At 42.1% G+C, this 16,769-nt stretch overlaps 2 protein-coding genes across 4 annotated transcripts in view; one reads left to right on the top strand and one right to left on the bottom strand.

The window, feature by feature from the left end:
* Positions 1–3,576, top strand: part of LOC119653535 (activating transcription factor of chaperone) — a 62,809-nt gene extending 59,233 nt beyond the window's left edge. For both annotated transcript variants that reach the window (XM_038058211.1, XM_038058212.1), the window contains 2 exons: positions 1,827–2,032; positions 2,244–3,576. In XM_038058211.1, coding sequence (XP_037914139.1) covers positions 1,827–2,032; positions 2,244–2,873 — 836 coding nt within the window. In that variant the 3' untranslated portion in view covers positions 2,874–3,576. The remainder of the gene's footprint in view (positions 1–1,826; positions 2,033–2,243) is intronic.
* A 6,677-nt stretch (positions 3,577–10,253) lies between these two features.
* Positions 10,254–11,805, bottom strand: LOC119654333. Of its 2 annotated transcripts, none has more exons than XM_038059664.1 (2): positions 11,652–11,805; positions 10,254–11,123 (listed from the first exon to the last, which is right to left on the bottom strand). In XM_038059664.1, the coding sequence occupies exon 2, from the start codon at positions 11,049–11,051 to the stop codon at positions 10,446–10,448; it is 606 nt and encodes a 201-aa protein (XP_037915592.1). In that variant the 5' UTR covers positions 11,052–11,123; positions 11,652–11,805; the 3' UTR covers positions 10,254–10,445. The 2 variants fall into 2 exon arrangements, with proteins under 2 accessions (XP_037915592.1, XP_037915593.1); XM_038059665.1 differs by lacking the exon at positions 11,652–11,805 and adding an exon at positions 11,232–11,511.
* Positions 11,806–16,769: the final 4,964 nt, after the last annotated feature.

The raw sequence follows: 16,769 nt of genomic DNA, 5'->3' as shown, positions 1-16,769 counted from the left end.
CGAGAGAACTTGAATGCTCCATGATTATTTGCTGATAAGGCTTGGAATTTTTCAAACAACCCTCGTGATTTGTGCGACATATGTGAAATCTCACAACATAACCCAGGGATCAGATTCTTCTTCCTATTTTGTTACGATCCTCTTGATATTTCAATAACCTTTAATTTATCCTATGTAATTATTTTATAAATCATATAAAATATGTGTCCTATTGTTAAAATCAATTATTCAAAAAGTTTTCTGAATTTTCCCAGAAACTTTAAAATACAAAAGTATCCAGTAAAATCGATATTGTCTCCTTCCAATCCTCATCGGCTGCAGCCCACTTATGCCAGCGCTTGATTCAATTCTCGGAACATTTTTACACTCAACTTTGAGTGTGTCCATTAGACCAAGTTTCTACTTTTTGTGAGTTTTTTGACTCTGATGAACGGAAAGAAAATCTAGAGAGCCGACTCAAGTGAGCGGAGTCGGAATTCGTTGGGTGTTTGGTAAAACATTCGCGAATAATAATGGCATTCTGCCAAAGTGCGTTATCGTGGTGCAAAATCCATAAGCTACTTGCCCACAAATCCTTTTGTCTTTCACGAATTGCTTTACAAAAATGTAACTGTTTGACCTTCTGGCAAAAATTCATAATGCTTAACACCTTCGTAATCGACGGAAACTCAGAGTATTGCTTATCTTCTTCGACTTAAAACTTCGTAATTTTTCGGTCTTCGATCATTCGTAGTACGCTATCCACTTGCTTGATGTCTGGATTGTATGTAGTACTGAATTCTCATCTTCAGTATCTCGTTTGATGAGTTTTGATTGGGATTCAGACAGACATTTTTTGACACAAAATTTAATATTAACTCGTTGTAGCAAATTCAATTCGAATTTCGACTATAAAATCGGAAATTTTGGTGCAAATATCAACATTTTATTGTAGTTCAAAAACAGTTTCAATTTAAACAAGACAAATTCCAAATTTTAACTTTCATTTTTTAATAAATGGGAGAGATGAGGAGAATGTATCGAAAATTATGCCAAAAATCGTTCACGAGTTAGGCGCTCGGCACCTGATTTCAGCAGCTGATCAAGATAGCTCTACTGTTACCTATACAGTGCGCGGAGATGCTTATTTTTTGAATAACCAATGGTCTTCCTTATTTGCTCATGAGAAGTCAACAGGATCCATTGAAGAACTAGAATTGTCGCACTCAAGGCAGATGTCCTTCGGGATCTGCGAAATGCCACGTATTCATCTACTGCGCAATAGAAAACTATCAGTTCATTAGTTAATCTTTCATTCCTGTTATAATTTAAGAGCATTTGCAAGTCATCCTCGTGCTCATGTTAATTTAAATATAGTTCAATCGGGCTGTTGTCACTCTAATATTCTAGAACAGTTCGGCACAGGTTTCATATATTTCTATCAGATGACAGTGCATCTTTCTTATCGGAAAAAGTCAGTTTTTTCTTTTAAAATTCGAAAAATATCGGTAAAGTTGGCAAAAGTAATAATTGTTTAGATGCCCTAAATGCCACAAACGTTAAAAGTTTTGCAACGTCATCTTTAAAACTTTAGCAAAAACAAATCAAAAGATATAAACTAGAAAAACACGCCATTTATACAAATGACTTGCAGTCGTGTCTCCTTACCAAGATCACGACGATGATTCGTATAAATTTTAATCGTAAAACCTTGTTAACCTCTTGATATAACTCATAGAACCTATCCTGTTATCAAAAATAACTGAAAGTTCAAAAAGTGAAAATAATATAAATGTAAGTCGTGTAAACTCTTATTTAACTTGGTTATTTTCCTCATTGTTTTACAGAGCAATGGCTGGATGTGAAGCCGAATGCACAGCCAATGGAGACCTCTTCATACATCACCGAACCGCATCGTTTTTCCGAAGTACAAGTAGTTAAATTACAAAATTCTGAGCTGGCCACAGAATTGGAGAAATTGTGTGATGTTAGTGAATTAACACAATTAACACCGCCACAAACTCCACCACAAACACAAAGCTACATAAATGAGGTAAGTTGTCATTCCTAATTTCTATAAGATTTTCGAAGGAAGTGAATTTTTGAAATGTTAAAACAAAATTCAGATAACTTTTTAATTTTGTTGTTTGCCTTCTGAAAGTCTACACTAAGAATAAACTAATCTGTCAAAATTGCGTAAAATTAGTAAACGTTCTCTTCTCTAATTACAACTTCAGTAATAATTTTTTCACGTTCCTTTTCAGATCTTGGATTTCATAACACAACAAAGCAACTCCAATGTAACCGACAATGCAGTTATCGAGGAAATCATACAGGCAACTTCCCCAGCCAGCTCATATGTAGATTATTCATCCGACACAACAAATTCGCCGGCTTCCTGCCCCGACGACCAAGACATCTACGTCGCCCAAGGCTCGGAAATCGTCGATGAAATTCTTCGTACCAAGGCGCAAGATTTACCCGATTGCAATGATGATAACTCAATGTATTCCAACTACTCCTCATCGGGTATGTCCCAGTCCACAAATGACAGCGAGTGGACTCCATCACCATCGCCAGGATCACCCTCCAAAAGCAGCGGCACTAAGTCATCCTCAACACCATCTGTAATTAATGGCGGCGTTACGAAAAAACGGGTCCGCCCGTACAGTCGTAACGTCGAAGATAAAAAATCTAGAAAAAAAGAGCAAAACAAAAATGCCGCAACACGCTACCGTCAGAAGAAGAAACAAGAAATGGAGGAAGTCCTCGAAGAAGAACGCCAATTGACTATGCAGAACGAGGACCTTGTTCGTACTGCAACCGAAATTGAGCGGGAAGTCAAATACTTGAAGAAATTGATTAAAGAGTTTTTCAAGGCGAAATATTGTTAAGATTGTAAATTTGAGAAATTTTATCTGTCCCTATCCTCCTACTCCATCTACCTCTCCCCAACTATCCCTCCTAGCACGCAAACAAATTCGAACCACCTCTAGATTGAGCTTCTATTTTATTATTTTTCTATAAATGTATCTTTAGTTTTACCGAGCCTACAAGTAGGTGTTTTTTTAAAACCTATTACTTATTAAAAAGGTTTTATTGCAAAGTTGTTTTCATAAATACTATGTATATTAATTATTATCTTTGTCAAATTATCGCGGTTCCATCATCAAAAAAATCTAAAGGACATAAACTTCTACATTCTGGACTGCTTCGTACACTCGACACACTTTGTACACTCAGGTATTGACGATTCGTTCATCATCACAAATGCGTTAACATTTATGACGAATTCATTTTAGAATTCCGAAGCTTTTTCAGTTACATATTTGTTTCGGCGAACGAATCGAGATCAAGCACAAGGTCCACATTTTAGGAAAAAAATAAAAATATAAACCCTTTTTCGATCAACACCCTGGACCACACACAAAAACAGCACTCAAAACAAACACCTTGTGTTACTTGAGAAGCAGTCCAATTATATATTTTTAATATTTTATATATACATACATAAGATATAACATGATCATCGAGATCTTTTGTGTTTTAAAACATCAAGTACAGTGAAATAAATAGTTAAAGGGTTTATGAAAAAGACGTTTTTTATTGCTTATTTTTTAGAGTCACACGATCCGGTACTGGCATGACCTGGTGACATCAAGCTACATTTCATATTATGAAGATAAAAAAAATTGTAAAAATTTTGAGTGACGTCAGACGCTCTTCACAGCTTGGGGTTAAGACAGAATTGCAAAGAAGATTTCCTAAGCTCTGCAATGGTGTGGGACCGCGTATGATAAATGGAAATTAAAGAATGTTTCAACATAAACCTGGAATATTAGCCACGGTAAATGATAACTATGTTTTAAATCTCTTCCCTCTGCAAATACAATGGTAAAAAGAAATCAGGAAACGGCAGGGGAAAGGTACTTGAGATTGAAAATGACGAGAAAAGTTCCTTTTGGAGCTTGAAAAAAGAGGAAGGAAAGTACGGCACGACTAATAAAGTTGGAGTGGGAGAAAACTTTAGGCAGACGAAAAGAATGTTAACGTGAATACCTAATGTACCATAAGATGAGCCGGGTGATAACGAAAATATAAGAAACTATATAAGAAAAGGGACTGCAGAGGCACATTATCTAAAAGGATGTGGAAGCGGAAGAGGTCACGCTTGAAATTTCAAACCGGCGCGGAGGGAGAAAAGAAAACAATACGCAATCAGACGTGACTGCTGTCTCCAAAACTTCAAGGGGTTACCCAAGCAGATTGAAACTGGAAGGGGGGGGGGGGGGAGGCAAGTAAGGATATTGCAAAACCACAAGAGAGCGGTATTAAACTATCAGGCGCAAGGCATGAAGCGGCAGAAACATCCAATTTACCGTCCATTCGTCCTGGAGTGCACCAAACGAATCTGCCAGTAACAGTTCGCAGCAAGAACTGTCCTCGATTTTTACCACACTGTCGCATAATATGAATATTATCAGCACCATGATCCAGGAACTAATAAGATTATTTTAAATAAAAAATAAATTAAGTCGTAATTGCCCATTGGAATGTGAACAGCTTCAGTCAACAAAGATGAAGTTATATTCTTTTTTAAAATGAATGCATCAAACACATCTCACTCGCTGTTACCTGAAATGCAATTCAACTCTCTCCCTCCTTCACTGCATGGCGTAGCCAGCACAGCAATGCAATTGTCACATCTCCTTGATATCCACTAAATCTTCAGCCTTCCTACCAGATTGCGTGTAGGTGATAGGCGTTTGTGTAGATGATACAAAACAGACAGGTGTTGACGAAGGGGTAGAGCCTTCGAATAACAATGGGGGTCACTTTCTATGTACTACTCCCATATTGCAACACAGAAGCACCACTAGCACAGAGCAGTCTCAACTTAATTTTGGTGTCGAGATAGCTGCATTTCTAAATTTTAAACAAGGCAGCAAAGGCGGAACTAGCGCTGTTAATGCGTCTTCCAACATCCAGTTCGGTGCCACCAGACGCAGAAATCACGATTTCTAGATATACAAATTGATTGACGCTTTCGATGCTCTGTTCATTAATGCATATATGACAAGTACGATTACCCGTCAGACTGAGAACGTTCCAAATCCATTTAGTCAAAGTCCATGTCCCGGTGAGAGTTCATTAAACTTCCCAACGTCCTTCTGACATGACAACATGATGAACGTCACCGGTGAAATAATATAGGAGACAAGATGCAACTCTGGTGGACTCAGCTTTGGACCTCAAAATCCTCCGAGATTTTACCACGGTGCAACACGTGTCATTTCACGCCAGCATATGTTGGTTTGATAACAACTATTAGTTTCGCCTGAATGACCCTCCTCCAGATAAACTCCCTCTTCAAACTATCGAAAGCTGTCTCCGTGCACTATTCCAAAATTATCCGGTGGGTGTTGTGGTCAATACAGGAGGTTCCGCGCGGCGGTTGTGAATCGCATCCGATCTGCGCCGTTCCTCCAGAAAAACGTCAGCAAAGGGGTGAAAAACGGGCAACTGGAACTGGAGGAGTTCCTGAACAGGATTTCATGTTATGGGCGGACATGGAGAGTAAGAGCCGCGGAAAACAGCTACAACCGCGCCTCCCGACGTAAACACTACGAGTACCAAACGGATCGCAGACAGCCCATTGCAGAGCGAACTGGAGAAAAAAGGAAAGGAGTAAGGGACATCTGAAGGAAGCTTCACTCAGTTTTTCTCCAGGGTTCAAAAGAAGAAGGCGAAGAGGAACAAGAGACAACAACACATCGCGCTACCAGAAAAATCTCTGCCTAAAATTAAGGCATACACGAAGGACGGAGCACCAAAAGAAAAGATGGGGAGACGAAGGAGGACTAGACCGCCAGCTCTACTTATTGAGCCGACTGAAGGCAAGACTTTTACGGAAGCCCTCAGTGAAATTCGTTACAAGATCAAACTCAAAGATAACGGAGCAAAAGTGTCTTCCATTCGTAAAACGAAGGGTGGTGGAGCCCTAATCGAACTAGGCCCGAGGACAATAAATAAAGTTACTTTCTGTGAAGCAGTCGAGGGGCTTCTGGGGGAAAAAGTTTTAGTTTCCAGCCTGGAACCCACGTGTTCTCTGGAAATCCGAAACCGTGACTGCCTCACAGAAAAAAAGGAGGTAGAAGAAGGCATCAAACGCGAATGTCGGGAGGTAACCGATCCCCGAATTTGTATCACCTCTGCGAACTCCCGAGGCTAAAAACTGGCTGTAGTGGAAACGAAGAAGCTTCTAAACAGCGGGAAAATAAGAATCGGTTGGATAATGTGTAGAATACGAATCCGGGCCACCCCAACCAAATGCAACCATAAAGCGAACACCTGCAATGGAAAGGAAAGCTGTGTCCTATGCAGGGACCGTGGGGCGCCTGATGAGAACGTTGCGCACACTGCGGGTTCATCAGTGAGCACTATCAAAACAAGGACCCAGTTTCAAGGCACCCTGACATATCAGGTATCGTTGCCATCTGGGTTCGGGACAGCACCCTGGTTACGATTTTTACTCAAGGCTGAGGGGACGGCTTTGTCTGAATTCGGTGTTCAGGGATAATGTTTTTTAGTGTCTATTTTAAGCCTAATGAGACGATGCCGGACTTTCGACCAAGGTTTGATGCTATCTTAGGCACAGATGGACGGATCCTGGTCGGGGGTGACTTCAGTGCTAGGGCGCTTGAATGGGACATGCCCCACACAGACTCCAGAGGGAATTATTCCAGATGTAACTTTCGCGTCGGAATCACTGGTGTCGCTGGTGGACGAGTTCTGGAAGACTTCTCGACAAGCGGTGCTCTTTCTGTGCATGGAACGTCGCGAAAGTGAATACCGGGAGGTTTATCCAAACTCTTGGAACAGGGGGGGGGGGGCGCTGGAGGGTGCTCCTGGGGGCAGTGGTGCTGCAGCCGACACTATCGTAAATTCAGTTATGAACCTGATAACGACGGCCTGCGGAGCTTCGACGCCCAGGAGGGCATAGAGACGTGGCAAACCTTCTATGTATTGGTGGACAGTAGAAATCGCAGAGCAGAAAGAGTGTTACAGGCTCGGCCGCTTAACACAACGTCTAAACAACCGGGAGGAGGCATGTACCATACTGGCGGAATACAAATCAGCCAAAAGAAGACTCCGCAGTGCAATAAACAAGAGCAAAGCTCTCTGCTGGCAGGATCTGGTCGAAAAACTGAATGAGGAGCCCTGGAGACTGGGTTACAAACTGGTAACCCGAAAAATCGGGGCTCTGCGGAAACCCTGTTCACTTAAGGCCGTACGGATGGACTGCATTGTAAAGGCACTATTCCCTGCGCACCCCGTATGGGATGATGACATCAGCGCGGAGAGCGCAGACTTCCACTTTTCTCTATAAAAGAGCTGGAACAGGCAGTCCTCTCTATGAAAAGCAAGAAGGCGCCAGCGGAGGCATACAAACTGGTATTCCAACACTGGCCAGACCTACTGCATTCCACGCTTGCCTGAAAGAGGGCACTTTCCCTGCTCGTTGGAAGGTGGTGAGGCTACACATACATTTTATACTGATCCACAAAGAGAAAGGGGACCCCGAGTTGCCGTTTTCATACCGCCCACTATATATACTTGAAACTGCTGGAAAAGTGCCCGAAAAGCTCATCAGAAATAGACTCGCTGAAGCGATACTCTGCCTGACTCTTGACTCAAAGATGAGCTTTTTTGAACAATTCCAAGCAGAAACGAACAAGGTTACAGCTGGAGTTTCGACGTCAAGTAGGCTAATAGCAAACATTGGGGGTCCTACGTCTAGCAGGCGACGTCTCCTGATGAGTTCAACGCAGTCTGTCCTGCTCTACGGCGCTGAGGTATGGGCTGACGCTCTTGGCAAGGAAGTACTCGTATATCGTAAACCTCTCGCGCAAGTACAGAGACGGGGAGCTTTGCGGATGGCGCCTGTGTACCTCTGAACCGGCCGTGATGGTGATCGAGGGAGTGATCAACGTCTTGCTAACGAGCATCAAGCTATATACAAGCGCAAGGGAGATGAGCCAAAGGAGGTTGTTGCTCGTCAAGAACGGCAACGCACTCGGGACGAGGGGCAGCTCTTTTGGCAAAATGAAACTATAGGCAGATGGACTGGGCGGCTCATCGGAAACTTAGGTGCGTGGCTGAATCGGAAGCATGGTGAGACTGACTATTTTCTTATCCAATTTTTAAGTAGGCATGGAGGTTTTCAGTCTTACCTGCACAAGATTGAAAAGGCGCGATCTCCGGGTTGTGTGTTTTGCAATGGAGTTGTAGACGACGCCCATCACACTTTTTTTTCTTGTGGAAGGTGGAATGGGGTTCGTCAGCAGCGCTATTTAAACACAGGGGATCTATCTCCAGACAACATTATCGAGGAGATGCTGAGGAGTGTTGACAGGTGAAGCCGTGTTGCCCATTACGCTCGAGTCCTTTTCGTTGCTAAGAAGATAGAGCACGACCGGTAGAGGAGTTCCCATTTTCATCTCCCTCTCTGACGATGGGAAGGGGTTTAGTTGGTAGTCCGACGACGTACCAAACCGGAAGCCCAACATTGTATGCGAAAATGCATTCACCTACCCTACCCCAAAAAAACAATAGGTAAATAACAATTGGTGATCCCGGACGACAAAATCAATCCCAGTCAATGTATTTATGCCATTCGTTCAGTGCAAATTAAACAAAATCTCGAAGCTATTATATAAGAAGAAACCGAAGTGCGCTTCCGTGACTCCAGCTCTCAACGCGTCCAGTTCTTTGAGCTGCGTATGGCTCGTCGAACCTCCTCTTCGTAACATCCGCAAAATTCATGTCAGTGACCCACCCAGCATAGTTAGCATGCTGTACGGGTAACCCCCAAAGTCCAACCCAATATTGTTTCGCTTATGTCACTGAAAACTGTACAGTCTGCACGCTCTGTGGGGATTCGTTGAGTGATCTGAAAAAACTCCGCTGGTTCCTCGCCTAAGTTGCAATAGCGAATTTTCTGGTCGTGTAATCCTACAGCCATAACTGCACCGTAATACGCTAGTGATTGAAGTAGCAGCAGCGACATATCAGCAAATACACGCTCCTTGAAATCGGTCCCGAGTCTCAGCGGAAACTTCAGCTGGACAGTGGAGAAGAGTACTTCGGCGCGAACTTAAACTGTTGCCTGCAGTACGGCGTGGTGTTGTTGTTGGCACCGTCTCTATCCCCATCGACCCTTGGTCACCAATTTCCGCAATGACCTCAAGTCGATCACACTCGCTAATGATGGGTGCAATTGTGACGTTGTGAGTAATAAAGCGGTACTGGTATATTACTCGCTGCATAGTCACGTGCGCGAATTATGGGAAACGCATGACGAATTTCTGGTGCAACAAGGGGCGGTAAGATGTTGTACCCGCCCCGCCGTTATTTCGTAGCAGGAGCGAATGATGGGGAGGTTCATTACCCCAGTCCACTTCATCTGCTGCCTACGCGAACCTGCTAAAGTGGTTGCTACCGATTGTGAAGAAACAGTAGCGGCAAGCGGAGCAATGCTCCTGGTCATCGTAGCGCCTAGACGTCGAACCGCCCCACGATTAGTGGTTTCGACGCAGTACTGTTCATTACGGGAGCCCGACCTAGTCACCAAGTCAAACGAATCCCGCCGGTTATCCGCACCGGACCTCAAGTTTCTCCTTCTTCTCATTAGATGGATTTGCATTCCATACCTAACTGCCAGGTTTGGTGAGTATTCTGCAAGAATGCAAAGTTCCTGCACTTTCCTCACCTACACCCTGAGACGCTGCTGTGGTTTACAGCCATTCAGACTGAAGCTATTCATCCCTCCTCCTTTCACAATCCGGGTTAGGACTGGCTATTATAATTACTAACCTTCTTGGCTTTACCATTTTCAAGCAAATTTCTTAATTATGGCAGGAGGCACATACATTTTATACTGATGTCCCTAAAGCCTTCGGTTCACTTAAGTTCTCCTGGTCAATGATGATGTGACTCTTTCTTCAATATTGTTCTTTAATTTGGTCCCCTTTCTGATTTCGCACTGTCAATCTCCCTTTTCCAAGCCCTGTAATAGCCTGATGGATAGTTCTCTTCGGTGCGCAAAGATTTTCGTAGCTCTCTTTGCAGAGCTCGATGGCTAGCTTCCCTCACCGATTTCGATAGAATGTCAGTCCTACAACATCCTCCGATTTCCCTCTCCCAGTTTTAAGCGAAAGTAAAGTATCTACTTTCTTCTCCATCTGAGGACAACACGTAATTAAAAATTCCTATTTTCTGTGAATTATTTCTTTATATAAATAAATATAGTGGAAAATGTAGTTACAATATGCGCGTTATAAACGCGGCTTAACACATGCACGTTTTATTAAATAAGCTTAAACTTTTTGCTCTGTGCCTCACCCCTCGATAAATCTAAATATTAAATGAACCAGCATTCTCTTAATATTATGGTAAAATCTATTTCATGTCCCGTCATCAATTTTGACATTTCTTTTCCTTAGTTCCTCTAAAATGTAGTGGTGAATACCCGTGCTGTGCTTGGCTATCAGATGTTTCAGGGAAGTCAACTGCGGCAAGCAGAGCCCTCGAAACCTGTCGTTACCATTCAGCGTCAGGGTCTTCACTTTCTTGCAAGACAGCAACAAGTCAGCATCGTCATCATCAATATCACAACAGGAAATATCCAAAAACTCGACATTGCTAGTGACCGCCATCAGCAGCTTCTTGTACTTCACCTCCATCTTCATGAAGTTAACAGTGAGCCGCTTCAAGTTCGTGCAGAACTTCGAGACGGGCAGCAGAATAGGAAGGACCATGTTCTCCGGCATCAGATATCCAATCCATATCGTCACTGAGGTCAGGTACGCCCCAATGCACTGGAGGAGGCGATCCATCTTGTCCAGCTGTGCCGTCCGCATGCCAATGATGAGATGGCGTTGCGTCGAGAAGAATCGATCAGTGATGAAAGCGAAGCGGGTGCAGGTTGAATGCAGTTCCACCATGTCGTGGATGCTAAGGTACGAGCAAATCTGGTAAAGGCAGTCATCGTTCAAGTCTGTAATGTTCATCTTTTGGCAATTGTGCTGGGTGTGGGGCGTTTATGCCTTGGTTTCATGTTGCCCGTTCATCAGTAATTGCACCTGGAAAGGGAGATGTTTAAGGATTAGTGATCCTCTGGGAAAACAATTGGAATATTTAAGTTGTCGTGCAGTTGGATATCATAAAATGTCGCGATTCTTAGTTGTTACCGATCCCATTTATGTAGTTGCCCCATTTTTCCAAGAATTCCGAGTTAATCAATTTCAATTAAACATGCAAGCCTGCTCTCCTCGCTCACAGACATTATCAATTAGCAAACATAGAAAGCAAAAGGACGAGGGAAGTTGAGTTGATATATGTAAGCCCAGTTCAACAAGGAATTCTCATCAATGATGGATCATTGGAGAGAAAGGGTTACAGCGAAGTGGACTTAGCAGTGACAGCATCAAAGGTGTTATCTTTATGACTAGACTTGCTGACTTTTTATTGTTTTTATTTGTAATGCGGCATAAGAGCATTGAGTGTTATGTACACGTCAACTAGTGCATAATACACTTATGAAGCTTGTGGCAATGAAGCAAAAATATGCAGAGAATCCCTTCTTGGTTACTTTAAAAGTGTCCATTTACCAATAGCAATCCTTTAAATTGAATACTTTACGCCACTCCTCCCTATTAATCCCCTTTCAGTGGAACTTAATGGGCAAAAACACATTTGTGTCACTATTATTTATATTTTGATTGTCATCAGCTGATTGAGGAACGTCTTCAGTACTGCTGTCAGAGTGAAATCGTACTAGATTTTTGAAGTATCTCATCTCTATGAAGGAGTCTGCACACGTTTCAATTTGAGTAGAGAATATACTCCCCGTGTTAGAAAATGACTATATGTCTTTTACGCCGAAATAGGTGAAACACCTGCCAAATTACCATATCCGTTAAAAAAAAACAATTCGGAATGCTTATTTGTTAATTATAATTGCTTTAAAATTCAATTCTCATAAGGGAGCAAAGAAAACGCGGTGTCGTCATCAAGCGATCAATTTGAATTTTCTCTACGTGAAGGCATCCGGTTTAGTGTTTGTTACTTACCACTTTTCAAGTAATCAATCAGTTTTTAACAGCAAAGTTGGAAATTGATGCGTGAATGGACAATTATTCCAGTTACTTTACGTTTTGGCAGTAATGGTAACAAGTTATATAACAAATTCTGACATTTTTACCTGTATGGCGGTAAAAAGTACGTTTCTGAAAGATTCACGGGCCGCAAAAAATGGATTTGCACTGAACAGGTCGAATATTCTCTTGTGATTCGGTTTGAATTTGACTAATAGTGACACAAAATTCAAACGTAATCGTATATTATCAATTAAAACACGAAACACGTACAGATAACTAGTCTATAGTTAAACTGGAATCTTTTTTTTTTTTAATAATTTTACATAAAATGAACTAAAGAAAACAAAGGAACTGATCATATAAAACTGATAAGATTGGAGTTAAAGTTTAAAAAATGCTAACTCCCATTGGAACGATCCTCACAATTTAAACCTGACTCCAAAGAAATTGTATTCCATCGGACGATGGCGACTTCTTCGGAAACTCTCCTTTCGGAATAGCCAAACAAGCTTTTTGCGGGGTTATTTGTGCAGCAAGGCACGAAGCAATATTTCATCGTCCTCCTTGGCGCTTCACGCGGGAAATTAATTTTGTCGGTGTTATATTTTTATAACTAACTAACTGCCAGTTGCCGCGCTACTGAAGTCTGTTGGCTCGAGTGAGTTCAGTCTGTTTGAATTTTGTTGAAATTTAAAATGCTTTAAGGGTCTTGTTAGATTTTACCATAGAAGTGAAACAAGGGGAGTCTATTGTATGTTATATTTTTGGAAATCAATTTAGATGCTTGAGAGTTAAATTAATTGAAAAAAAATCAATATTAAAATATTGATAACATTTTCAAATTAGATAAATATTAATGAATCGATTGAAATAATAAAACTTGTTGTTTCTTTTTCGTTGGTGTGGGTATTTATTCTTGCAAATACCGATATTTCGGGAACCACTTGTTCCCTTCATCAGTGCAAACAAGTTTTACGTGTTTAAGTGTTTCCGGTGATTAATTGCAGTTAGCACTGATGAAGGGAACAAGTGGTTCCCGAAATATCGGTATTTGCAAGTACAAAATAGGTCAGATGTGCGGATAGAAGCTCTCCTTTTTCGCGTCCAAGGGTAGCAAATGTGACTTCATTGGATATTTAGGTTCATTCAACCCTTTAAATTCTCCCAAATATCACACACATGTCGTCATTTGTTATTCAATGACTGTGATATGAAATATCGGTATTTGCAAGAATAAATACCCACACCAACGAAAAAAAAAAGAAACAACAAGTTTTATTATTTCAATTAATTAATCGTTGGAAACACCGCATAATTTCACTCTGATTAATGAATCAATTTTTACAGCTTCCTTATAAATGGGAATTCATGTACAATGGTTTTACTTTAATATAATTGTATCTTACAACCTGCTGGAGTCTATCTTAATATTTCCTATTAAGAAAGCATACATAACTTAGTTTAGAAGATCACATGCAACTCAGTTTTACTTTCAGTGATGTTTTTGTAACGGACTGCGGATTATTCAGTTAGCAGTATCGCACGAAATGGTAGTTGGAAGGGCCTGGTTTGCGCGAAAAGCGGTCCACAAACATATGTGGGCCTCTCCAGATGGGGCCACTTTAAACCAAATTGACGACGTGCTGATTGAACGCCGCCACTTCTCTACGTTCATGAATTTCAGAACAATGGGGGGCCGATATAGACTCAAATCACTATCTCGTTGGCATAGTGCTTGGAACTCGAATTACAACACCAACTATAATCGCCTCTGACAATCAGGTGAGAGTAAATACTGAAGCCATTCACAACATAGCCTTCCGTAACACCTATAAGAGGGAAATCGATGAAGCAATAACTGCAACTTACAGATGCCCTGGAGATGAAGCATCAACGAATGATCTTCCCAATCACCTGAAGAGCGTTATCATTGATACGGCATACCGACTAATATTGCATTCTTAAAGAACGTGAGAACGCGCAGAGACCTATCAACAACTGTATCGAGTGGAGAAGCGACTTCACAGACGGAAAAAGGAAACCTGGGAGAACCAACAAGTCTGTGAACTCGAAAAGTACAGGGAGCCACCGCACCAGGCGCGGAGGTTTTACCAACAAGTCAGCAGGATGAAGCCTTAAACACCTCGATGTTTATCCTGCCGAGACAAAAAGGAAAATCTGATTTCCGACAGAATGGACATATTGGAGCGATGGGTTGAGTATGTTGAAGAACTGCTCAACAACCAGAACATCAGCGAGTTGGAGGTCCCGCCAACTGAAGACGACGGACAAATACTGCCACCACCAAGTATAGAAGAAACAGTCCGTGCAATTCATCGGTTTGAAAATCATAAGTCGCCAGGAGCCCATGGAATTACAGCCGAATTGGTTAAATATGGAGGCGACCAACTACACCAAGTGGTTCATCAACTGATGCTTAAGGTGTGGACTGCGAATCAATGCCTGACGACTGGCAACGAGGCATTATCTGGCTTATACATAAAAAGGGGGATATCACATTACAGTGCAGCAATTATAGAGGTGTCATGTTGCTGAGTACCATCTATAAGATATTCTCCTCTATTTACCTAGGCCGGATAGTCCCATACGCCCAGAACATCATTGGCTCATACCAAAGAGGCTCTACTCCAGGTAAATCAGCAACAGATTAGATTTTCTCTCTGTGGCAATCAATGGAAAAACTGTTGGAATATGAATATCAGTTGCATCATCTTTTCATCGACTTTAAGCCCGCCTATGATAGCATAGCCAGGGTAAAACTGTACACGGCGATGAGAGAATTCGGTATCCCGGGGAAATTGATAAGACTGACTAGACTGACCCTGACCAATGTGTCGAAGTCAGATAAAAGCACCAAGATCACTCTCGAGACCATTCGACATCAACAACGGTCTAAGACAAGGGGATGCCCTATCATGCGTGCTCTTTAACCTGGCTTTGGAGAAAGTGATTCGCGATGCAGATGCAAATGCGAGAGGCTCTTTAAGTTCACCCAACTACTGGCCTACGCTGACGATATCGACATCATGGGAAGAACGATCCGAGATGTACAGTGATTCGTGTACGAGATATACAGTGATTTCTTCATCCAAATCAAGCAGGCGCGCGAGATCTTGGGCTGCACATTAATAAAGGTAAGACGAAGTACATGGTGGCAACGTCAACGCCAAAATCAAAACCAAAAGAACGAACAACATCGAATCGCACTGGTCAAACAAAAACAATCAAGATAGGGGGCTATAACTTTGAGACTGTTGAAAATTTCTCATATCTAGGGTCGAAAATCACAACCGATAATAGCTACAACGATGAAATCCGCGCACGGTTGTTGGCAGCCAACAGAGCCTATTTCAGCTTACAAAAACTGTTCCGGTCGAAACGTTTCACCATAGGGTCAAAGCTCTTACTGTACAAGACAATGATCTCGGTGACTTCGGTTCTTAGCAAGAAAAATTGCGAACTCTTGGCCGTATTCGAGAGAAGAATCCTCCGAAGAATTTTTGGCCCCCCACATGAGGATGGACAATTCCGTAGAAAAAGAAGGCGATTCAGACCCTTCCTGAGATGGAGCGATGACGTAGGGCAGGACGCCAGACAACTTTTAGGGATATTGAATTGGTGGACCACGACGTAAAACCAGAATATCTGGAGTTCCTTGTTAAGGCAGGTCAAGATCGAATTGTTGCGCTGTTGATGATGTTGATTCCAAATGAACCTATTTGCCTTATTTTCAGGTAATTTGTGGATGAATTTGAGTTTGAAAGGTAATCTTGGGTGTTTCCTAAATGTATTATTATAGACCCCTAGGCCCCTCTTAGTCCGCATATTGGTATATTCATGGTAGTTATGAGATTTCTGAGAACATTTGAGTACAGATCTGCAATGTCCAAATTCCTGGCAGTTCATCGTCATATATGTATTATTAGCTATTATCCGCAAAGACTTCATGCTTCGAAGCTGCCTCGTCATTTAAAAGGCAAGAGCGTCGGCCAGAAGTTAGCAAGTTTCGCCTCGACCGTCAACATAAAACACACCAACAGTGCATTTACATCCATTATTAGCAAAACATCTCGGACATTAATACCCGTTCCTGCTACCGAACAGTAGTAGCTTAGAGCGTCCATGTTTGCTCATTGGCCCCCCTCACGGCCGACAAGTTGCGGCTTTGTAGCTTTCTAGCTGTACAAAAGCAAGGCAATATCCGATCATCATCCGGTGAGGCCACTCTCCCTTGCGTCGAAGGCAGAGGGCCAATCGAGAGCAACTACTTGCTTTTGAATGCCTGCACGATACCAGGTCTAAATTTCGATAGCTGATAAACACATACCAAAAACGGTCATCAAGAGACCACAGCTCAGTCACTCCAATACACCACCAATACAAATTTCAAAATTCAATTGTTATTGAAACGTTAACAACGCCATGGATAGGAACTGGGTTCAAGGCTATGACCTTTGACAATCGAAAACGGAATATGTGTACGCGGTATCGAGTGCCCCCTGCGATAAAAGGTGGATATTTTGGGCATAAGTGAAGTCAGATGGTAGGACTTGGTAGGTCAAGGTAGGTAGGTAGGTTGGTAGGTCAAGAGTACCAGATATGTCTTCT

The sequence above is a fragment of the Hermetia illucens genome, chromosome 4 (genome assembly GCF_905115235.1).
Source record: "Hermetia illucens chromosome 4, iHerIll2.2.curated.20191125, whole genome shotgun sequence".
NCBI lineage: Eukaryota > Metazoa > Arthropoda > Insecta > Diptera > Stratiomyidae > Hermetia > Hermetia illucens.
The sequence above is the reverse complement of the archived record's forward strand: the minus strand, read 5'-3'. Positions and strand labels throughout refer to the sequence as shown.

Excerpts from the sequence above, each read along its gene's own strand:
- LOC119654333 (XM_038059664.1), bottom strand. The coding sequence starts at position 11,051 with ATGAACATTACAGACTTGAACGATGACTGCCTTTACCAGATTTGCTCG.